We start from the raw sequence: 25,637 nt of genomic DNA, 5'->3' as shown, positions 1-25,637 counted from the left end.
TCCTTTTTACTGTTAACAATTCCCTGCATGCAGTCTAGTTGCAGCTATTTCAATATGTTTTGCTAATATTTAAATCATGTTAATGGCTACTGTTATGTTAGACAGTCAAAGTCCTTTTTTTTCTTCTAGAAAACCAGCATAAGTTATGATTTTGCCCAGGCTTTCAAGTAAGAAATAACTTCTAAGTGAGTAACTTATTAAGAACTAAAATTCTTCAGTAATCTGTTATGACCTCCTCACCCAAATTTGGGATGTCAAACCATGACTAGATGGAAGTCTTTGACTAAAGTGTTGCAGGTTGGCAGTAAACAAACCTTACTAGTTAGGATTACAAAAAAAAAAAAAAAAAAAAATTGGCATGCCTAAGGCCAGGAGAATTAGTAACAAAACTAGGATTAAATTATGTCTAAAATGAGAGACAGGTGCCCTGGTAGGTCATGCTTATATACCTAGCTAAGTCAGAGATTTGAGAATCTAATTTTAAGTTAGCTAGGGAAGACAAATCTCAAGACTCTTATCTCTAGTTAACCAACAAAAAGGTGGAACTAGAGGTGTGGCTTAAGTCATGGAATGCCAGCCAGGAGCAAAAAAGCCAAGCAAGAGCTCAAGTCTCTGAGTTCAAGCCCTAGGTACAGGGATAAATTGGAAAATGACTTAAATTTTGAAGTATTATTTTAATGTGTACAGCACATTTGAAAGTATTTAATAAAATTGCTGTTTACCTCTCAAGACAGATTAATAAAACTTAACATTTAACTTAAAATGATTTAATTTTTTTGTTTTGTTTTGTTTTCCAGATGTACTGGTGGTAGAACTCAAGCCCTGCTAGTCAGGTGCCCTACCACTTGAGCTATAGCCACACTCCCAGCTCTAAAATGAACTTGCATATACTTTTCTTTCCTTTTTTTTTTTTGTCACTGCTTAGATATAAGGAAAAAAGATTTAGTTTCTTCTTATGGCTGGATCCTTACTTCCTCATTATTTTCCCCAAATATGTAGAACTATTATCAGCACCCGTTCAAAATGATAAAATAATATATCAACTAAATATCTGAGATGTTTAAGTGTAGGCCACAATGCAAGGTATGCACCTACTTGGATAAAAAGTATACCACAATTCTTGCCCTTTTAGAAGCTAAGAAATGTTATACCACTCCATCTATTAAAATAACAACACAATTATAAATAGCTCTTGGTTTCTTTTTTTTTCTTTTTTTTTTTTTTTTTTGGATCCGGTTGTGGGGCCTGAACTCTGGGCCTGGGCGCTGTCCCTCAGCTCTTCAGCTCAAGGCTAGCACTCTACCACTTGAGCCACAGTGCCACTTCCGGCTTTTTTCTTTTTGCTTATGTGGTACTGAGGAATCGAACCCAGGGCCTGATGCATGCAAAACAAGCGCTCTACCACTGAGTCACCTTCCCAGCCCTCTTTGTTTCTTTTTAACAAAATATCATATGACAAAGATTCAATGATTCAAATTCATTTAGTATAATTATAAAATCTGTTAAGAGTAAAAATCAAAGGGGAACCAGAACCAGTTACCTACCTTCATCATAAGGTAATGGCAAATGCTTTATCACTTCTGGTGTCCACCAGTAAGTATAACTACAAAAAAAAGTATAATACAGGACAAATATAAATGCTGGTGTTCTACATAATTCATAGTCTATGGTAAAACTGCAGCTTACTTCAAAGTTATGTTTTTCTCTTTTAAAAAATGTGTTTGCAACCCGTTGCAACAATGAGAAGTACAAGTTGTCATGTCGAAAACGAACTTTACAACTTTGGTGGGAGAGGATTGGGTGGAAGGGCCAGGAGGAGGCTGGGAAGGAATGGGAAGGGGAAACAAAGGAGGAAGCTACAATGCTTGATAAGAAATGTACTCATTATCTTGCCCATGTAATTGTAACCCCTCTGTACAGTATTTTTACAATAAAAAATAAATAAATAAAAATGTGTTTGCTTTTGACAAAGTAAGTTAATTCTCTTCTCAGCCCCTTCCTGTTTCTCCATCGCAGATCCACTAAAATGATACCACGTTTTGCTAAAGAACAATTTGGATGTTCTAAGCCAACTCTAGGAGGTTACTAGTATCTCCCAGGGACTATATAACTAGTGACGTGATTGGACCCATGTCTATCAACCAGGACTCCCATGTACCTGGTAATACCAGAGTTAGATTATTTCATTACTTTACTACATATGTAACATCTCTCTATATTGTTTATTAAATAGTTCAACTAAATCAAGAAGGAGTACATTGAATAGTCCTAATGAAAAAGCTTCCCAAGAATATAGTAAAGGCCCCGTATTGTGTTTTATTTGTTTTGCTGATACCAGAGTTTGAAAATAAGAGTCTTTACTACTTGAGTGCTTTACCACTTAACCCATATATATATATATATAAAAAAATATATATAAATATATATATATATATATATATATATATATATTTTTTTTTTTTTTTTTGTCAGTCGTGGGGCTTGAATTCTGGGTCTGGGCACTGTCCCTCAGCTCTTCAGCTCAAGGCTAGCACTCTACCACTTGAGCCACAGAGCTACTTCCGGTTTTCTGAGTGGTTTATTGGAGCTAAGAGTCCTACCTTGGCTGGCTTTGAATAGTTAGGATTACAGGCCTGAGCCACCAGCGCCTAATTCACCCATATTTTGAGTCTTGTTTTTTGTGTGGTAGTCCTGGGGTTTGAACTCATGGCCTGTCACTGTCCTTGAGTTTTTGTGCTCAAAGTTAGCACTCTACTACCTGAGCCACAACTCTACTTCTAGCTTAAAACAAAATGATGGTTAATTAGAAAGAGTCTCATAAACTTTCCTGCCCTGACTGGCTTCAAAATGTCATGATCCTCAGGATGTGAGGGCCATCTGGCTTTCCTTCCTTTGTCACCTACTCATGACCAGGGTTGATTCTGCTGATCTGGCTGGCTGAACAGGTGTCCTCTTCCTCCCCAACTGCTCCATGAGAAACCCTCTTGAAGTAGCATGCTAGATTGAAGAGGATAACCACCCATGATAGAGGAATACTGGACTTCAACCAAAGGTATATGAGTAGCTGTGCTCCACTGCTAGAACCTCTAAATAAGCTCTCAAGCCATGATTCTCAGATCTCAACCTCCTGAGTAGCTAGGATTATAGGTATGAGCCACTACTTCCTGGCTTCTAGTCTTGCTTTTTCCTTGGTATTTTGGAGATAGAGTCTCATCGACATTTCCGCCCAGACTAGCTTTCAAACTCAATCCTCTGGATCTCAGTCTCCTGCATAGGTAGCACTATAGATGTGAGTCATGAATAAGCCAGTTTATTGTTACATACACACACACACACACACACACACACACACACATACATATTTGCTATTTGTTTATAGAGGCCAGACAGGGTAAAGAAGGAGTATTTCAACTGTCTGGATTTCTGCTCAAAGACACGTCTTCTGTAAGCACAGAATCTGAAAGAATTCTGAACTACCTTCCTCTGAAAACTCAATTTAACTCTAAATTGAATTGTAATGAATAGGTATTTAGCTCTCTGTCAAACTCTAGATTCTTAGGAACAGGAAATATGAACTAGATATCAAAATTTTCATTAAGAAAAAGATTTCCAACAGTTAAAAAAAAGTATGAACTTTAGAACTTGGGGGGAAGAGAATTGAGGGGGGAGAGAAAGTGGGAGAAAAAGAGGGAGGGGTAACAATATTGGACAAGATATGTACTCATTACATTGTAACTGTACTCCCTCTGTACATCACTCTTACAATAAGATTTTTTAAGTCAATGGGGGAAAATCACTAAAAAGATAAATTTACATATGTGACCTTTAAAAAATAAAATGTTGATAACAATAAAATTATGATCACAAACAATCCCAATTATGAAGAAATAGAGGAGTATCCAGATGAAGCTAGAACTCTCCTAGAAACAGCAAGTAGAATCCATACTAAGAAAGCCAAGTAAAGGAGCAGGAAACAGTGGACTGGGAGGTGAGAACAGAGCTCTGATAACAGAAAGTGCTTCCAAAGTTCTATTTCACACTTGAGGTGTTTTTTTGAGCAGTGTTTGTCAAAAAACCACTGCGTACAGGAATCACATGAAGATCTTGCTAAACAGTAGACTCTGAGTCTGTAAGTGGGGCCTGAGACTCTGTATTTATGACAAGCTGCTAGATGATGCTAAATAACTGACCTCAAACCATCTTCTCAATAGTAAGGTTTCAGAGCATGAAAATAAGAGAAAGGATATATCTGCTGCTTGTAAAGAATTCATTCAATTCTTCCACATTTATTAAGCACCTTTTATGTGTCAGACACTTTTATTTGTTGCACACCCCATGCTGAAAATGACAGAAAAAGTAGAGTGAACTTCATTCCAGTTTGTATCTTCATGAGCCATGCCAAACTTCATGTGTGAAGAGGTAACCATGCACAGACCAAGAAAAGGGAAGAAACAAAGCAGTCCTCTAACAGCATTCAAATGTCCTGCTGCAACTGATGCCAATAATATTAAAGGAACAGTGGATGAAAGCACTGAAAATGGCAAGAACAGTCTTGATGCTCTAAAGAGTGACAGAGTCCAAGAACCCAGCAAGATAACACAATCAAATATTAGAGATGTACTAAGTGATCTGAAATGAAGACCAGTTAATTCCAAAAATTCATATATAATCACTAAAATAAGTCACAAAAATTTAATTTTCATTTCTACTGGAAAATCATAGTGCCAAACCAGGTACACAAAAAGGTGTGTGTATAGCACCCATGTGTGTGAATGATCTGCATATGTATAACTACAATTCTGTGATTAACCTGGGAAGACAAGGAAAGTAGAGAAGGAATCAACTGGGATATGAGGAATTCCCTACAGAATAATAATTTGCAATTAGTAGTACTTCTAATTAGCTTGGTTAAGACAAAGAAGAGATAACCTTGATTAATGATTTGAGACATTTAACATAATGTTTCTCTAAGTAATATAAAAACAATTTTGAAAAGTTAAAGTCCTCTAAGTGCATCTCAGAAGCAAAGAAGCCCATGAGAAATGCCTGTCTTTGGGAGAATGAGCTGAGATAGAAGGAAGGAAAGAGGACTAAGGCCAGGACAAGGTCATCTTCATCATCTCCATCACCTCTGCTACCAGATGAATTTACTCAAGGGAAGAACAGCTGCAGCAGGAGAGAAAACTTACTTTGGGACCAGGGATTAGAGAACAGGAGACTGCATGTTAGTGTCATTTCCATCTCTGAAGACAGTAACATCTCAAATTCTCTTCTCCCTAGTATTAGGAGTGCTCAGTTCCAGGAGATTCTTAGAAATGTTAAAGGAAATGTAAAAATATGCATCCCCTAGCTAACTCATTGAAACAACATATGTGAATACGAATAAAATAATCAAGATAGAAAAATGGAGCAGAGATAATGATATAGTTAAGAGATATATAGCTATTTAAATAGTTACTAAGCAATTTGGGTGGAAGGAATGACCTGGTAGTATACCACAGAGTCCTGCCATCTCCCCAGTTCTAGTCAGCATTTTCTACCCAGGTCTTTTTTTTTTTTTTTTTTAATTGTGAACATACTGTACAGAGGGGTTACAATTACATGGGCAAGATAATGAGTACATTTCTTATCAAGCATTGTAGCCTCCTCCTTTGTTTACCCTTCCCATCCCTTCCCAGCCTCCCCCCCCCCCCAATCCTCCCCTCCCCCCCACCAAAGTTGTAAAGTTCGTTTTCGACATGACAACTTGTACTTCTCATTGTTGCAACAGGTCCACCTGTATCCTTATTTAAATGACTTGTTTTTCCCCTTCCCCTCTACAAATTATACTGACATCAAATACAGTGAAAGCAGGGGTTATACTGTGGGGGAGGGACATACAAAGCAACAAAGAAATAATCTTATAAATGCGTTAGAAACAAATGCATGGAAGAAAAAAACCATTTAAATACATATCTAAGGGTTCATTTTCCTAACATCACTTTATCTGACCTTTTTTGCTTGACTCATACATATACTAGATATTGCAAATAAGGAAAACCATGGGACCTATGTTTCTTTTCTACCCAGGTCTTGTATTGAGATCCAGATGTTCAGCTGATAAAAATCTGCCTTGGCTATCTACAAATTCAATGTGATACCTATCAATATCCCAACCTCATTCTTCAAGGAAATAGAAAAGGCAATCCAAAAATTCATATGGAACAATAAAAGATCCTGAATAGCAAAAATGATCCTTAACAGAAAGAACAGTGCTGGAGGAATATCAATACCAAACTTCAAACTCTACTACAAAGCCATAGTAATCAAAACAGCTTGGTACTGGCACAAGAACAGACCTCAGGACTAATGGAATAGAATTGAAAACCCAGAAATGAACCTAAAGACCTACAGCCATCTAATCTTCGATAAGGGAGCTAAAAAAAAATAGAATAGAAGAAAGACAGCCTCTTCAGTAAATGGTGCTGGCAAATTGGTTAACTACTTGTAGAAAACTAAAGCTAGATCCTTATATATCACCCTGCACCAGAATCAACTCCAAATGGATCAAAGACCTTGGAGTCAAAGCAGACACTCTGAAAACATTACAGGATGGAATAGGAGAAACCCTAGGTCTCCTTGGCATGGGCCAAAATTTTCTTAATAGAGACCCAGAAACACAACAAATCAAAGAAAGGTTGGACAAATGGGATTGCATGAAATTGCAGAGCTTCTGCATGGCAAAGGAGATAGCCAGCAAGATCAATAGAAAGCCCATGGATTGGGAGAAGATCTTCACTAGCCATACAAAGGACAAGAGTCTCATATCTAAAATATACCTGGAACTCAAAAAATTAAATCCCCCAAAAACAAATCTTCAAAGAAACAACTGCCCAATAAATAAGTGGGCTAAAGACTTAAAGAGAAACTTCTCTGAAGAGGAAAGAAGGATGGCCAATAGACACATGAAGAAATGCTCAACCTCTCTAGCCATAAAAAAAATGCAAATCAAAACAACATTGAAATACCACCTCACCCCAGTTAGAATGGCTATAATCAAAACTCTAATAACAACAGATGCTGGAGGGGATGTGGCCAGAAGGGAACCTTACTACATTGTTGGTGGGAGTGTAAACTTGTTCAACCACTTTGGAAAGTAGTATGGAGGTTCCTCAAAAGGCTCCACATAGAGCTCCCCTATGACCCAGTAATCCCACTTTTGGGCATCCAAATGATCACAAACAAGACCATAGTAAAGCTACCATCACAACTATGCTTATTGCAGCCTTATTTACCATAGCTAAGATATGGAACCAACTCAGATGCCCCTCAGTAGATGAATGGATCAAGAAAATGTGGTATATATACACAATGGAATTCTATGCCTCTATCAGAAAGAATGACATTGCCCCATTTGTTAGGAAATGGAAAGACTTAGAAAAAATTATATTAAGTGAAGTAAGCCAGGCCCAAAGAAATATAGGTCCCGTGGTTTCCCTTATTTGCAATAACTAGTATATGTCTGAGTCAAGCAGAAAAGGTCAGATACATTGATGTTAGGGGAATGAACCCCAAGATAAATATTCAAATGTTTTTTTTTCTTTCATGCAATTGTTTCTAACGTATTTATAAGATGATTTCTATATTGCTTTGTATGTCCCTCCCCCACGGTATAACCCCTGTTTTCACTGTATTTGATGTTGGTATAATTTGTGGAGAGGAAGGGCAAAAACAAATTGTTTAACTAGGGATACAGATGGACCCATTGCAATAATGAGATGTACAAGTCGTTATGTCGAAAAACGAACTTTACAACTTTGGTGGGGAGGGAGCACTGGGTAGGGGGAGGTGGGGAGGGAGTATGGGAAGGGATGTGGAGGGTAAACAAAGAGGAGGCAACAATGCTTGATAAGAAATGTACTTGTTATCTTGCCCATGTAATTGTAACTCCTCTGTATGGTATTTTCACAATAAAAATAAAATAAAATAAAATCTGCCTTGGGAAGAAGTTAGTATAGCATTCATTAATAAACAAGGATACATATTTAAATGTATTTTGTGGAAGTAGGCAAAGCATATATGAGCATGACATAGTGTAAATATGGTAAGGCAGCAGGACATGTTAAAAAGACTTAGGGGTTCTAATAGAGAACTCAGAAAATACTGGGACACAATGATGAAAAGAGCTAATGTGGTCTCATACTTAATCTCTCTCTCGCTTACTCTCTCTATGTGGTCTCATGCTTAATCTCTCTCTCTCTCTCTCCCTCTGACACATAACCCCCCCCACACACACACAAATACACATACACACACAGAGTAACCAAAACAAGGGGAGTAGTGGTCCTACAATAATAGTTGGCACAACTCAGAACAAACTTTGAACATGAAGCCAGGCATAGGCACCAGAACACTGACATTAAGCAGAATACACATACTGAAGAGAGTATTCCAAATGCTGGAGGAACTTGAAACTGCTTAAGAGAAACAGATAAAAAAAGTGAGGGAAGGGGTGGGTTGGGAGGGATGGGTAAGAATGTTGAAAGAGGTGATATTGATCAAGATGCATTGTATTCATAATCTATTTTGTTAAATGGCAACTCCTTTGTACAACTACTTAAATAGGTAGTTAATTAAAACACTACTTATAAAATAACTACTTAAAGATAATAAAATAAAAAATTAATGAACAAATAAAGAAAGAGGCTATTAAATCTAAAGAAGGTATTTTGAGAATAGATATATTCATCTTCAAACATTTAAAAGATTAATAAATGGATGAGGAACTCCTGCTCTGAAAATTTCAGAGACTTAAACTGTCATTAGTAGGTAAGATTACAAGGAAGTGTATCTTAGCACAATGAGAGGAACACTTGTGTAAGCAAACTGTCCAAAACAACTGCTTCCCCAGCAAGGCATATTCCAGCTGACAACCTGAGGTTCATCCCAGATCACTTTTCTCTGAACAATAAAAAGTTAACTCATGCATCAAATAGTAAGCAGGGCCAGAAACCCTTCCAGTTCTAAGACCTAATAATGCCTAACATCTAAAATCAGTTTGGAGACATTTAAACACTTACGGGGCATCTGGGATGATGTACAACATATTAAAATTTAGAACAAAGGTCAAAGAGTGGTTTTGAGCAGATCAGTAAATGTGGGGTTGAAGGTATTAGAAATAATGAACTCAAAGGTAACAACTACCAAATTCAGATGAACATTAGGCAGAGTTAGGTTTAAGTTCTCTTTTCCTTTTTACTCAATAAAAAATATTATTTTAGCTGGGCCCTGGTGGCTCATGCCTGTATCCTAGCTACTCAGAAGGCTGAGATTTTAGGACTGAGGTTTGAAGTCAGTCTGGGTAGGAAAGTCTATGAGATTCATATTCGTCATTAACCACCCAAAAGCCGGGGTTAGAGCACTAGCCTTTAGTGAAAAAGATAAGGGAAAGCACCCAACTCCTGAGATCAAGCCCCAGTACCGACACACATACACAAATTATTTCAGAGCAAATCATTAGTGAACACAATATAAACTGTACAATTGCCATTAAGTTTGAAAACACAGATGAATACATAAAAAAGTATGTATTGATATGACATAAGAGTTATAAAATATTGCCTAAGTTTATGGGTCGTAGGGGCATCTGTATTTTTAGTAAATGTTAAAAAGCAGATAATATAACTGACTTAAAGGATAATTAGCACTATAGCTACAGGACTTACTATGTGCTAAGCATTTATATGAGCCCATCTGATTTTCAAAGAAACCCTATTTACTGATGTGGAAACAGAATTAGTCCAGCTGATTTATTTTACACAAGGTCACCCAGGTATTAACTAGAGGCAGATGCTACAGAGTCTGGCTGGTTCTGGACTGTGGATTCCATGTCAGACCCAGTACCAAGTACTTCACATAAGTTTTTCTCATTTCAGCCTCAAAATGACTTTGAGCAAGTATAGACCCATCTCGGTCTTAGATGAGAAAATAAGGTTTTGAGAGTTTAAGTAATGGATCTCAAGTATATCACATGGAGAAGGCCAATTCAACTCAATCTTAGCCTGATCAGGGCTCCTGCTCTTCTTACTGCCACGGGCCAAATTGTTTCCTTTGAGTATTATACTAACTTAGCTGTCATCAAAAAACCCTATATATGGGGTACACTTGTAAGTACAAAACAAAGCATGCATCTTACAGTATTCACAAATATGTTTATGAGTAGTATCAACCAACGATCCCTTTGATATTCTAAAGGAAAAAAAAACTAAAAGTGTAAGACTTAGTGAGACTATTAGCTACTTTGATAAAATTTTATTTTCAGTATGCTGAATCATCCAAATAGCTGAATAACTTCAGTCAAGACACATTCTCTCTGTACCTCACTTGCCTTTTTTTAGAACATGGGGATGTAATACCAGCTTTCTTTTATTCCCACACAGAGTCCCTAAACCACCTGCCTTAGTTATATAATTCAAGGTAAGCTAGTGGTTTAATTTATACTTATAATATGTGATTAGTCTCTGTGGTACAAAATGAAGCTTTGGTTGTTTCTATTTTGTATAAAAATAGCTTCAATACTGATACTGGGTAATATAAAATTTAAAAAAAATCAACATTATTTACCTATGACCATTTCTTATCAGGGAAGCTAAATACAGATATTTACATAACTTTCGAAAATAAATGTATAATTAGCTCAAAATGCTTCCTAATATAATAAAGTATCATTTCTTAATAGTAAATTTAATATAAAAAGTATTAGTGATTTACTTATAGGGAAATAAGCTCAAGTATTAAGTAACAGAATTGGTAATAGCTACGTTGGCATTTGGTAACTCATCAATTGTTGTGGTCTATACACATAATCAGCAGACTTAAAGTGACCCTCATAGTATGTAAAAGGCATCTTTGGTTAAAATCAAAGCTATATCAAACTGACCTGCTTGAGAAAAAGCACTACAGGGTCACTCAATATTTGTTACGTATTAAAAATTTTGCCTATGTGGCAAAATTATTAAGTCAATACATGACTGCTCACAAAGATTCTGAGTTGTGTCTGCCAATTTACATTTTGTAAATGAGTACATTGAAGCTTAGGGGAGTAAAGACTTAGTCCAAGGCTATCCAACCACCTTGTATGCCTGGTCCTGAAGCCTACACTACAGGGTACAGTAGTGTGTCCCTTGAACTTAGGGCCCAGGCCTGAACTTTTTCTCTCAAGGCTAGCACTCTATCACTTGAGCCACAGCTCCACTTCCAGCTTATTTTGGTACTTAATTGAAGATAAGATTCCTATCGACTTTCCTGCGCAGGCTGGCTTCAAATTGTGATCCTCAGATCTCAGTGTCCTGAGTAGCTAGCAGTACAAGGTGAGCCACCCATGTCCTGCTACAGGGTACCATATTAAAATGCAGGGGAAACTGTTCGTTTCTTTTGAGAATATTAATACTAATTTAACTGTAATCAAATAGCCTTTACTGGCAAATGACTCTAGAAATTTAGGTTGAGTGTCATCAGTGAGTGGCAGGAGTGGTTATTTGCCACTGGCATCACTGCTCTGGATTCTTATTTTGAACACCTTCATACAGAGTTAGTTGTAGTTGCCAGAGAAAAGAGCACTGGCGAACATTTTGTAACTCCAATATTACAGAGTAAAAGCCGCCTCTAAGCAACATCTATTCTTGAAAATTCCAAGACTGACTCCTTAAATCTTAGAGTACTTCAGGGTTTCATTTTTGCAGGAAGCACTAAAAAATGATGAAGCTTTATCTGTATATAGGGGATAGGCAAAACAACTGATGAGCACCATTTCCCCAGTCAACTTTTTTTTTTAATCAACAATATTAAACTCAAGGCAAACATGTAGTTAAGTTATCTTACACAATTATTTTTGAAAAAGAAAAATTCATATCCAGATAACATCAATATAATTTTACATGCTCAAGTAGAGAAAAAAATACCTTCTTCTTGTTGGTAGAAGTCTCATGGTATTTTTGTGATGTAAATAAAAATCTGTTGGGAGTTCCCAGAGATGCGGTTTCCCTTCAGTGGGATGGAAAACTCCCAGGAAGAGATTGATAGAATCTTGTCTATCAGCATCTAAAAAGCAAAAACATATTTCATGACTGACAACTCATGAGAACATCTCAGGAGAACAGTGATACAAACATGATGTCATAGACCAGATCTCTGAAAATAAAAGTGGCTTTTATATTTCAAACATTATACACATACACCCAAACAAAACTCTGACAATTACAATCTTGATTCAAAATTTCTATTTTGCTCCATATCTCTCCTAACAGACAAACTACTTACTGAATGTTGACTCTTAAAAATCTTTAAGATTTATAGGTACATTCAATAAGTAAATACGTTGGGTAGTATGCAAGTGGTTACAAATGAATTAACTGAAGTACAGTAGACTCCATGGAGAGCTCAAATAATATAATCGATCTTTTAGAAAGACTAGGTCAAAGCCCAAGAAATGGGTATATCCAAGAAGTAAGGTGGGGCCAAGGGGAGAGGGGAAGATGAGTGAAAGGGGAAAGAGGGGAGAATATAATCAAGAATTCATTGTATCTACCACAAAATTAAGAAAAGGGAAGGAGGGGGTCGAAGGGGGATAATAATGATGATGGGATGACACTGACCAAGATGCACTGAATCATAAACTCCTTTGTTAAATGGCAACTCCTTTGCACAACTACTTAAAGATAATAATTGTTTTAATCTTTCAGAATTGCTATACTCCTTTAGAGAATGATTTTATTTTGGGGCGAAAACACTCTCATCATTGGTTAGTTTGCCTCAAGTAAATATATCTTCCTTCTGTTGTAAACAGAGGTTAGAGTTTGTTGTCAGAGACTAATAAGATGACCCAATTCCTACCCATTTTGTCAAGCAACCTTGAACAAGTCAGTTGCATAGTTTCCATTTTTAATCCTTGAAAAGACATTCTCCCTTTCTTTTACAGAGACAATGTTTACCATGTTTTTTGTCCTCCCATATGCCTGGCTCATTCTCTTCTGTGGTCGATAATAAAGACAACAGCGTCACAAGAATACAGCCTCATTCTAACTATTCAATCACTCCAAAATTACCTTTTCAAACTATACTACGGATTAATAAAAGGAATTACACATATCCTATTTCCTCTTCCTTTTCCTGATTATATGTGGGTATAAATGATAACACTGAATGGTCTCATGAGCTTCTTTCCTATTCTCCTCCCTGCTCCCTCTATTCTTCCCCATCATTTCCTTCTTCCCATTCTTGTCTTCAAGGCCTTGTGCATTTAGGTTTGCAGCAGACATTCACAATACCAACAACCTCTTTCCAAAACTGAGCACAGGACTAAAGAGGAAGCACAGCAGAGATGACTGCTTTGAGAACAATATCACATTATTCTAAAATCAATTTTCTTCCAACAGCTGAATACAGACATCTGAAATTAGTATTGGGTTACTTGATCATTTCAGCAAAAGAAAATGAATGAAATATGGTAGATCAAGAGTGTATCCCCATTATTATTTTGACAGAAAACATTCCATTAAAACAACACTTACCTTTCAGATGAAACGTGATATATAAAAAGGATGTGTTTATATGCTAGGTATATATTTGAATCTTTATTTTCTACTTGTTTAGAGAAAACACTGAGCTTGAGATGATGCAGACATTACACCATATGGGAATATACATATTGCTGTTACAGCAACTACATTCTTTATGCTTCTTGAATAGCTTTAATGGCACTTAATAGTTTCACATAATGACTAAAAATATCTCAATATTAAGTAGGTAAGTTTTCCATTTCAACCATGTTTTCAAGGAGTTTCTTTTATCCTTTAAGCCTGAGGACACCTGCCCTTAAATTTTAGCAAGTGTGAAAATGTGAGCAATATAACCAAAAGGGGAGGGAATACACGGAGAAGGACTATAAAGCAGGAAACACAAAGAAGAGTATAAAGATTTCATGAAAGTATTTCTGCTATAACAACTAAAAACATGTATGATGTTAAAAAACCATATATGATGTTATATATATATATATATATATATGTTACCATATATGATTAAGCTTGGGCTATAAGTCTCCTGAATAAGCCTAAAAATCTATATACAGGAATATGGTAGCATGTTGGATATGAACAAGAGCTTAAAAATGGTAGTTTCTGTGCAGTCATGGGTAAAAAGAGAGCAAAATAATTTGCTACTTTTCTTTGTATGCCTGACCTGGGTGCTATCCTTGAGCTTTCATGGTCAAGGCTCTCTACCCTTTGACCACAGTTCCACTTTCACCTTTTGGTAGTTAATAGGAGACAAGAGTCTCACAGACTTTCCTGCCTGGGCTGGCTTTGAACCTCGATCCTCAGATCTCAGCCTCCTGAGTAGCTAGGATTATAAGCATGAGCCACTGGTGCCTGGCTTAATTACCTACTTTTATACAACATCAAGCCTTAAAACCAAAAAGAGGCTGGAGATGTAGATTAGTGATAGAGTACTTGCCCAGCACGCCAAACTGCTGGGTTCCAAATCCAACACTACAAAAAAATTTTAAAAAAAGAATATTAACTATTCAAATGGCATGTCATACAAACAGTTAAGCACTCGCCAGTTTTATTAACTATATTTAAATAGATGAGGTCTGAATATGACAATTATTTATTGAAAATTTACTTTGGAATTCAATCTGCTATTCAGTATACAGTATGTGGAAAATGAACTATGTAACTTATGGGCAGGGATGGGAGGGAGAAAGTGAAGGAAATGATGACATTGTCCCCGAAAAGTAATGTATTCATTACCTGACTAATGAAATGGTAACCTCTCTGTATAACACCTTAATAACAATAAAATTATTTTTAAAAATGTCTTTTGAGCCAGGTGCCAGTGGCTCATGCCCGTAATCCTAGCTACTCAGGAGGTTGAGATCTGAGGATCGAGGTTCAAAGCCAGCTTTGGCAAGAAATTCCGTGAGACTCTTAGCTCCAATAAACCACCAGAAAACTGGAGTGGTACAGTGGCTCAAGTGGTAGAGCACTAGCCTTTAGCTGAAGAACTGAGGGAGAGTGTTCTGGCCCAGAGTTCAAGCCCCATGACCCAAAAAAAAAAAAAAATGGCTTTTGAAACTAACATATTTGTTACTTCAGTTTGTAATAAAGTTGCCTCTGAATCAGTAAAAGAGTATTATTCTTTACTTTAAATAGGATCTTTTAACTCTAAGGGAGAGGGAACAATTAAAAGCTGGATCTCTACTTTGCACAGTATGCTAAAATATGAATTAAATGTAAGAAAGTCACAGGTCAATCTCTAACAGAAAAATAAGTACCCATAACTTTCAAAAGAAACAGCCAATGGGGCTGGGAAGGTGGCTCAGTGGTAGAGTGCTTGCCTTGCATTCATGAGGCCCTGGGTTCGATTCCTCAGCCCCACATAAGAAAAAAGAAAAAAGCCGGAAGTGGCCAATGAATATACAAAAATAAATAGAACTGCATTAGTTAGCTAAGAAAAGAAAATTAAAAATAAATAAAATTCTACCTGCTAAGTTGGAAAAATACTTGTCAAAGTGGCCCTCTTATACTCTGTTGATGACTAATCCTTTCTGAAGGCAATGAGTCTACATACATAAATAAAATGTGATGGTTAATCCTGATTGTCAACTTGACTAGATTAAGAACTATCTAGTAGACTAAAAAGGCAATTAGACATGAGGGTACTGATTTAATAAATGTTTTAATCCACTGATGGCACTATTGAGACATGGTAAAAAGTAGGAGGAGAAGCCTATTTAGTGACTAAGGGGCATGTCCTTGAGGATTATATCTTGCCCTGGCTTCTTTCTACATTCCCTTTTCTCTGCTTCCCACATTTCCCTTTCTCTGTTTCCTACACACCATGAGGTGAGGAAGTGCCTCCATTGCAGGCTCCTCCCACCATAACATTCTGCCACAGTAACCATGAACAAAAATAACATTTCTCCCTTAAGTCTTTATGCCAGGTATTGTTTTCAGGCTCAGAAAAAAACATTTGTACCCTTTGACCTAATAAATATGCTTGTAGAGTTTACATAAGAAAAGATAAGAGATGTGCAAAAAAGGTGTGTGTTAAAAGATCTTCATTTAGAAGGACCCTAAATGAACAAAAACAAGTAACAAAATTATAATGCTTCCAAAGAACAGAGTACTAAGGCTACTAAACAACATGCTGTAGAAGAATATTTAAGGCCATAAAGATTATCCACATTATCTAAAAGGGCAAAAGCAGATTATAAATTACATGTATAGTAAAACCTGAGCATGATGTTCTCATAAATATGAACAAACTGCTATCTCTGGAAGGTGGAGATATAATTTGTGAGCTATTCTGTACTTTCTAATATTAACACAATTTAATAGTTGATCAAATAATTCATTCACTTAAGAACCTATTATGTCCTTCACTGGGGAAATAAGACAAGGACCTGCCTTTTAGAGACTTATAATTCACAGTAGGAAATGTGGGGGTGAGGGGTGTGTGTGGACACATAGATACATGTAACAGGCAAGGTACTCTTTTTTTTTTTTTAACATGAGAATTTTTTTATTGTGAAAATACTGTACAGAGGGGTTACAATTACATGGGCAAGATAATGAGTACATTTCTTATCAAGCATTGTAGCCTCCTCCTTTCTTTCCCCTTCCCATCCCTGCGACCCCTCCCCACTCCCCCACCCAATTCTCCTTCCCCCTTCCCCCCCCCCCCACCAAAGTTGTAAAGTTTGTTTTCAACATAAGGACTTGTACATCTCATTGTTGCAATGGGTCCACCTGTATCCCTATTTAAACGATTTGTTTTTTCAGGCAAGGTACTCTTGAAGGATCTAAGTTCAATAAAGAAAACAGAACAGTGATGTGGGAGTGATGAGAATAGATAGGGCCATTCTAGTTGGACATTCAGAGAAAGGAGTAGAGTAGAGGTTGACGTGTCAGAGGAAGTAACGTGAACTATAAGGATTTGAAAGGAGAGGTCACACAGGGTTCTGAGGGCACAGCCTTTGGCCCAAGCAGGATAAAAATTGCAAAGGTCTTAAGAGGGAACAACAGCTCCAAAATCAGAAAAAATGCCAGGGATACTAAAGGGTAGTGGTAAAAGGAAAGACCAGTGTGTTAGACAGAGCTAGATCACAGAAGTCCTTATTGATCATGATAGGGAATCTAATTTTAAGTGCAATGGGAAATCCTAGGAGGAAAGGGATGAGATCTGGTTTAACTTTCAAAAACCTTAATGCTGGCTACTATGAAGAGTTAACCTACAAGGAGAGAAGTAAAGATGAATGAGCAGCTACTAAAGCTGTCAGGAAACAATGTACTGCTTGTATCGGTGTGGCAGCAATAAGGATGACAAGTAGTGGAAGAATTTGGGATATATTTGGGATGTATTTTGGAGGTACAGATTCCAAGTACATGGGATAATAGGAGAGGATGGGTGATGAGGAAAATAAGGGATTCAAAGATGATTCCTAGCTTTCTACATTGAACAGTGGGTACTGAGGTGGAAAGAACAAGTGGAGAAACAAGTTAGAGTCAAGACTTTGTCTCAGGGCTGGGAAGGTGGCTCAGTGGTAGAGTGCTTGCCTTGCATTCCTGTAGGCCCTGGGTTCGATTCCCCAGCACCACATAAGCAAAAAGAAAAAAGCCAGAAGTGGTGCTGTGGCTCAAGTGGTAGACCCCTAGCCTTGAGCTGAAGAGCTGAGGGACAGTGCCCAGGCCCAGTAGTTCAGGCCCCACGACCAGACCCCCCCGCCCCCCAAAAAAAGAAAGAAAATGCTTCCAAAGAAGAACTTTAAAAAAAAAAAAAAGACTTTGTCTCACAAATGTAATTTTGAGAATCCTTTAAAAAAACTTTTTTTGGATAGTACTAGAGATCAAAGCCCAACAACAAAATGATGAGAAAAGAACAAAGGGCAAACCAATGAAACAGCAATACTCACAAGACAATATACTGGAAATAATCTGTACAACTTGGGGAGGATTGGGGGAGGGAAAGTGGGAGAAAAATGAGGGAGGGGGTAATAAGTTCAACAAGAAATGTACTTACTACTTTATGTATGTAACTGTAACCCTACTGTACATCACCTTGACAATAAATTTTTTTTTAAAAAAGCCCAATCCTGTTTCTTACTTTTTCCTAGAGGAAACCTTGGACCACAATTGTACCTCCACCTCCCAAGTAGCTGAAACCTCTGGTACACACCCCCATGCCCAACTTATTTTTGAGATAAGGTCTCTCTAACTTTTTCCTCCTATGCTAGACTTAAACCACAATCATCCTATTTCTAACTTTTTCCTCCTATGCTAGACTTAAACCACAATCATCCTATTTCTACCTTCAAGATCCTTTTTAAAGATCCATGCTAGGAAGAAATTTGGCCCCCAAGATCTTCATTCCCTACTACCATACCCATGAATAAATACTACATAGCAAAAGAGACTTTGCAGAGGTAGTTCAAGTTACTAATCACCGACTTCAACATAGGGAAATTATTCTAAATTATATGGAAGTGCCACAGTAATAGCATGAATGCTTTAAAGGCAGAAGAGTAAGACAGGAGAGTACAGAAAGAGATTCAAAGCACAAAATGGAGTCACTGTACCACTGCTGGCTTTAAAATAGAACAAGCCATAAGTCAATGAATGCAGGAAGCCTCTAGGAACAAAGGGTGACCCTTCAGCCAACTACCAGCAGAAACATGGGACATCAGTCCTACAACTGCACTGAAGTCTACCAACAGAGAATGAGCCAGAAAACTTCTAAGTAAGAGCCCAAGTGACTGACATTTTGATTTTGTTTTTAATTCATTTTTTGTGTTATAATAATACTTTGTTTATAGAAGCTTCGTTTTTATTTCATTTGACTTCAGTGTTGTGAGATCCTCAGTTAAGAACATGAATAATGCTGCCCAGTTACCATGGAAAACTAATACAGTAGTCAAGAAGAGATGCTAGATAGGCATTTAGATGAGTCTGGAGTTCATAAAGAAGTCAAAGTTAGAGATTCAAATCTGATTGTCAAATGAATAGTGCTTAAAAGCTAAATGTGCTATCCCAAGGGAAAAAGTGTAGAAAGAGTTTCTTCTTAGAAAGAAGTAAGCAGAGACTGAGAAAGATACGATCAATTAACCACCAGAAAACTGGAATTGACACTGTGGCTCAAATGCTAGCTTTGAGCAAAAAGAGGTGAGGAATGGGTCCTGAATTCAAGGCCAGTAACTGACAAAAAGAAAAATCCTCACAGCAATTCTCTTGCATGTTCCTTATATTTTTAAATCTCTGGTTGAGAAGGACAAGATTCCCTTCCAAGCATGTATGCATATGCATTTACTACACTTAAATCACATACACACACATGCACACATACCAGAGTATAGGTATATATACAGCATTTCAGTTATTAACTGTTGCAAGTAGTCTGTTTTTCCTTCTTATAGTGGGATTTAAAGTTCATTAGCTCCAGAAAGAAAATTCAGGCTTTAAAATTTTAACTGTAAAGAAAAAAAATCAGAAACAGCTTAACGATCCTTGGAGAAATTCAAAGCTTTTTCTAACATCTAAGGTAGTACCTGAGTCCCCTCTGGTAAGGCATCCTTCCTTGCTTTACCCATAACAGAAACCAAGGTGCTCCTTGGAAACAAACTCTAAAGCCTTAACAAGTTTTGTTGGGTTGTTATTTATTATTTCATTTATTTCCTATTTTTTATTTTTACAAAATAATGTTAATTTGGCATTTTAATGCACACATATAATATACTTTGCTCATAAGTGTGCCCCTCCCCTGTTATCCAGGCTAATCTCAAACTCAAGGGTTCAAGTGCTTGCCCTGCCTACAGTCCACAGTAGCTAGAACTGTAGGCAGGCATCTATTGCATCCAGCTTTAAGAAGTTTTGGAAATGCCTAAGCTGCTATACAGCATGTATTTATACAAACAAAATCTCCACTCTTGTTTTCTTGAGAGAAACAGAAAAACAATGATGGATGGCCTACAACTTGCTATGTAGCTAGGTCTGGCCTCAAATTCCCAATCTTCCTGCCTCATTTTTTTTTTATTATGTATTTCCTTTATTCCCATTCTGGGGTTTAAATTCAGGACCTGGACAGTTTTGAGCTTCTTTTGCTCAAGGCTAACACTCTACCACTTGAGCCAAAACCCCACTTCTAGCTTTTGGGGATAGTGTATTAGAGATAAGAGTCTTATGGACTTTCCTGACAGGGCTGGCTTTGAACCATAATCCTCAGATCTCAGAATCCTGAGGAATTACAGGCATGTGCCACCAGTGCCTTCCAAGTACTGAGATTACAGGCATGCTTCATTATTCTAGTTCCTTAACCAGTGCCTTCCTGACTACCCCAGAGGTATAGCAAAGACGGATTAAGTTTTGCAAAGTTATTTAGAATACATTAAAGAAAATGTGCCATATTAACATCATTATATAAAAACCACTGTAATTTTAAAATGAGGTGTACATCTCAATGATACCAGGCTTCTTAAAATAAAGAAGCCTATTTTAGCCACATTATTCATAATACCTTTCATAATGCATCTTTCAATTGTGCATAATTTTGTCTTATCTTTCTATAAGAACATATTGCTTTCTATTAGCAATCATTATGTTTTAATATTTTGCCCTTGTTTAAAAATTATGTATAGAAACACATTCATTCCCTAGTCCTATTAAAAAGCTCTGGCCCGTACAGGGATAATGATGACAGGAGATGGACAGAGGAGTGGTATCCTTCCAAAAGAGTACTTGTAAACCGTTTTCAGGGTGACATACACCCAGAGCGATCTCTACTTGCTGGTGCATGACTTATACTTACATTCCTTCATTTCCCAACAACTTCTATGTGTTTTGAAATTGTATCTCCAGAAAGATAGCTTGAAGTCCTAACCTCCTGAGAATGTGCCCTTATATGAAAATGTCTTGGTACATATAATCACACTAAGATACAATTACATTGGAGTACAGTGAGCCCTTAATTCAGTATGACTGGTTTCTTGAGAAGAGAGACAGGGAGGACACAGCCATGAAGACAAGGACATGAGAAGAAACATCATGTGATAATGTAGGCAGAGATTGAAATGTTTCTCTTACAAGTCAATACCACCAAGTATTATCAACAACCATCAGACACAACAAAGAAGCAGTAAGGATTCTCTCTGGATTTGAGAGGGAGAACCACTCTGCTAACATTTGATTTTAGACTGATAGCTTCCAGGACTGTGACACAATCAATTTCTGTTGTTTCAAGTCATCCGTTAGTGCTCTTTATTATAGCAGACTTCAGAAACAGATAGATTTCCCTTGTAGGAAATCTGTAGGACTGGTGATTTTCTTCTGATCAATGAGATACAGCAAAGAGTACTCTTTGTTGCTCTCAGTCCAAAGCTGTAGACTTCCTTTCCCTTGTCAGCAAAGAAAAAGCAAACCACTATGTGTCCTTCAGGCAAAAAGAACTTGAATCTGTAAACAAAGAAGGAGGTGGATCCTTCCCTAGCCAAGCCTTTGAATGAGATGTCAGTCTGGCCACCCTCTAAACTACTACCTGTAAGTATCTAAGCAGAGGAGCCAGGTAAATTATACCTGGAATTGTGTGTGTGTGTGTGTGTGTGTGTGTGTGTGAAAGCTAACATTGGAGCCAGGTAAATTATACCTGGAATTGTGTGTGTGTGTGTGTGTGTGTGTGTGTGTGTGTAAGAAAGCTAACATTTTAACACTGTAGCCAGGTAAATTATACCTGGAATTGTGTGTGTGTGTGTGTGTGTGTGTGTGTGTGTGTGTGTGAAAGCTAACATTTTAACACTGTAGCCATGCCTCCACTTTTGGCTTTTTGCTGGTCAACTGGAGATAAGGGTCTCTTGGGTTGCTGTGCCCAGGCTAGCTTTGAACCTAGATTCTCAGATCTCAGCCTCCTGAGTAGGAAAGATTATAGGTAGCCACTGACATGCAGCGCAGCTGTACCTGGAATCCTGACCCATAGAAATGGTGACATAATGACTGTGTACTATTTTAAGCGGCTGTTTATAGTAATCTGTTACATAGCAAAGAAAACTAATACATTTTAATAAGAGCACAGAAGACTGGCTTTCATTCAGTCTAGGCCTAAAAAATGTTGAAAGCTGACTTAAGGATGCTTTTAAGGATACTGCTAAGGTTCTCATCATGGAAAACCTCTTTCAGTTCCCTGGGTCATACATCTTTTTTTTATCAGGAAGTTTCTTATAGCTTTCTTCCTTAGTTCCTTAGGTGTCCAGTCTTAACTCCTGGTTGTTGGTGCTAGGATCTTTCAGTCCCTCAAGGGGCTGGCCTTACTGGTTAGGAACCAGGCCAATCCAATGTCGATAGCCTCCTCCAAGAAACCCATATCTGGAAATCAGTAAAAAAAACAAGTATCCTGTGTTCCATTCAACTATAGAAGTGAATACAGTTCCTACCATGGCAGCACTGTCCTTGAACACACCTCTGTTGTAGATCTGCTACACAGCCAACCTATGGGGTCCTTTCAATGACAGGAAACCATATTCGGTTTATCCAGAGTCTAAGTGAAGTTCTTCCCTCACTTTAGGGAAAGAGTGGGGTGGGTGACAGTCATGCAGGTAAGAATTTACTCCAAAGAACTTCTCTGCCAATCTTCTCCATATTCTCTAAACATTTTTATCCTTAATCTGTTCAATAGTTGAAGATCCATGAAATTCACTATTAATGCTTATTTGACAAATTATATGCATGAAGATTTGTCTATTTGATCTATTTCATTGGTAAGGGTACCAGAATGAAAACAGGAAAAGTACCATTACAACAACCTGCTCCATTTAGTATTCACAAGTCACAGAGTCATAAAAGAAGTATAATTTGATGAGCTTAATTTAACATTAACATTATTCATTTCTAGCTGACATTTCAAAATCTCAATAACATTTATATACTTATATCACTATCAAGACTTTGAACCCTACTAGAAAAAATAGTGATTCAACACCCTCAGACAAGTTATACATAAAGTACTAGCAGAAATATAGAAAGAATCAAAGCAAGCTGCATTATATAAAAACTCCAACTGCCAACCCACACAGAAAAGTCTGTGAGATGTATTTCCAATTAACCAGCAAAAAGCTGGGAAGTAAGGTGTGGCTTGAATGGTAGAGCATCAGCCTTGAGCAAAAAGCAAGTGAGAGCAAGGCCCTGAGTTCAAGCCCTAGTACTAGCACACATGTGTGCACATGCATGTGCAAATGCATGCACACGTGCATACATGCTCACACACGTGTACACACACACACACACACACACACACACACACACACACACACACACGTCTTCCAACTCTGAGTGCCCAAATGAAAAGAATGCTTTAGTTAAAACATAAAATGCTTATTCATTCATTTACTGAACAAATATTTATTGAGCACTTTCTAAGTAACAAACTTTTATTAATCAAACTTTTATTTAACAAAATAGCTTTGAAAAAAAAAAGCACATATGTAAGTAGCAAAAGGCTCATGAGGTAAGCTTTGGAATACCTATTATTTTAGAATTACCTGAGAAAGCATTGCTGTAATACCTAGAGAGAGTCTGCATGATGTCTTTTGAGTGTTGGGTCCAAGGTGCTATCTTTCTGTAGGTTTTTACCCGGTGAACAAGTTGAGAGCCACCATACTGAAGAGACAGGGTATCACCATGATCTTCATAGAGCTCCTCAAATAACCTAAGCAGAAGATAAACTCACATTAAAGAACTGAACCAGAATTATTGTACAAGTCATTCACTAGGCCAAAGACTCAGAACAAGACTATTATTTTCTGAATTCTTCTGGGCCTTTCAAGGAGTCTCTTCACCAACCTGGAAATAACTGTGAATAAAAACTTATATTTTATACTGACAGCCTAATAAATTCACAGAAAACACTAAAAAGAAATTAAGAGGGGCTGGGAAGGTGGCTCAGTGGTACAGCGCTTGCCTTGCATGCATGAGGCCCTGGGTTCAATTCCTCAGCACCACATAAGCAAAAAGAAAAAAGCCAGAAGTGGCGCTGTGGCTCAAGTGGTAGAGCACTAGCCTTGAGCTGAAGAGCTGAGGGACAGCGCCCAGGCCCAGAGTTCAGGCCCCACGACCGGATCCAAAAAAAAAAAAATAGAGAGAGTATCTAAAACCTCCCATCAAAAGCCAGACCGGGCTGTTTCTAGTAATATTAAAAAGACCCCAAAAGTTCTGAAGGCTGCCAGATCCATTTACCTCTCATGACAAAATTTGTTCCCTCTGAACTGCTTTGAAAAAAAACATTCTCTTTTTGTAGACAATGCCTTATTCTATTTATACTGATACATATTCATACAGGCTGGGAAGTCAAAGGGAGAGGAACCAGCAGACTTAAGTGTCTGGTAAGGGCCCACTCCTGGTGTATCCTTCTCATTGCATCCTCACATGGGATGACGCTAGCTAGCTGTCAGGTCTCTTTTAAAAGGGTACTAATGCCAATGATGAGTGTTCCATCTTCAGACCTAAATGCTTCCCAAAGGCCCTGTCTCTCTTTTTTTTAATGTGGAAACAAAATTTATTGTTCTTTTTTTCTTCTCTTTACATATACATATATATATATATATATATATATATATATATATATTATTGTAAAGCTACTCTCCAGAGGGGTTACAGTTACTAGAGTAGGGTAATGAGTACATTTCCTATCAAGCATTGTTACCCCCCTCCTTTGGCGCTGTTTCTTAATACCATCAGTTTAAAGTAAGGATTTCAACATGAATTTCAGGGAGATACAAATTTTGTGAGCAAATATATGAACCATATTCTTTCTTAAAACTATGTTTGTATTTAAAACTTTTTTCTTCAATGTGTGGATGTTTAGAATACCATTTAATTAATCATGTCCAAGTGTAATTTTGTCTTTTATTATCCATTGGATTTACTTGTAGATTTATAGGCACATTCTACTATTACAAATGAGGGAAACCATGTAGCCTATGTTTCTTTGAGTCTGGCTTACTTCACTTAATAAAAATTTTTCCAAGTATTTCCATTATCTTATGAATTGGGGCAATGTCATTCTTTCTGATGGAAGCATAGAATTCCATTGTGTGTATATATAGATATATATATATATACTACTTTTCTTGATCCATTCATCCACTGGGAGGATATTCTTAGGAGAGGATCACAAGGGTTCAATAGCTATGTGCACATGATCATATAAAATGATGCTTATCATAATGAACTACAAGAAATGGAAACAAGAGGTTTTTTTTTAATTGTACTGTTTGTGGTTATTTCCCCCCTGCCCCTTTGGATTATTCCCTTTTGTCACTGTTTTTGATTTCTGTACACTTTATCTTGTATGTAAGTTTATCTGACTTGGGGACAGGAAGAGGAAACACAGAAATGGTGGAACAAAGGGTGAACCAATTCACCAGTGCTAATCACTAGACACTATATTGGAAATGAAATATACAGCTTGTGGAAAGGGGGGTAAGAAGGGGAAAAACTGGAAGAAAATGGGAGAGGGGGTGACACTGCTCAAAAAAAAAAAAAGGTACTCATTATCTGACTTATATAACTGTAACCCCTTTGTACATCACCTTTACAATAAAAGTTAAAATAAAGAAATTG

At 37.3% G+C, this 25,637-nt stretch overlaps 1 protein-coding gene across 1 annotated transcript in view; it reads right to left on the bottom strand.

The window, feature by feature from the left end:
- Fig4 (FIG4 phosphoinositide 5-phosphatase) overlaps nt 1-25,637 on the bottom strand; it is a 115,608-nt gene that overhangs the window by 42,029 nt on the left and 47,942 nt on the right. Inside the window, exons 15-17 of the mRNA XM_042674922.1 lie at nt 23,558-23,724; nt 11,940-12,078; nt 1,545-1,603 (exon numbers count right to left, since the gene is read on the bottom strand). Of these exons, the coding sequence (XP_042530856.1) occupies nt 1,545-1,603; nt 11,940-12,078; nt 23,558-23,724 (365 nt within the window). The remainder of the gene's footprint in view (nt 1-1,544; nt 1,604-11,939; nt 12,079-23,557; nt 23,725-25,637) is intronic.

This window comes from Dipodomys spectabilis, unplaced genomic scaffold, assembly GCF_019054845.1.
Source record: "Dipodomys spectabilis isolate Male_0828 unplaced genomic scaffold, ASM1905484v1 ptg000001l, whole genome shotgun sequence".
Classification (NCBI taxonomy): Eukaryota; Metazoa; Chordata; class Mammalia; order Rodentia; family Heteromyidae; genus Dipodomys; species Dipodomys spectabilis.
The sequence above is the reverse complement of the archived record's forward strand: the minus strand, read 5'-3'. Positions and strand labels throughout refer to the sequence as shown.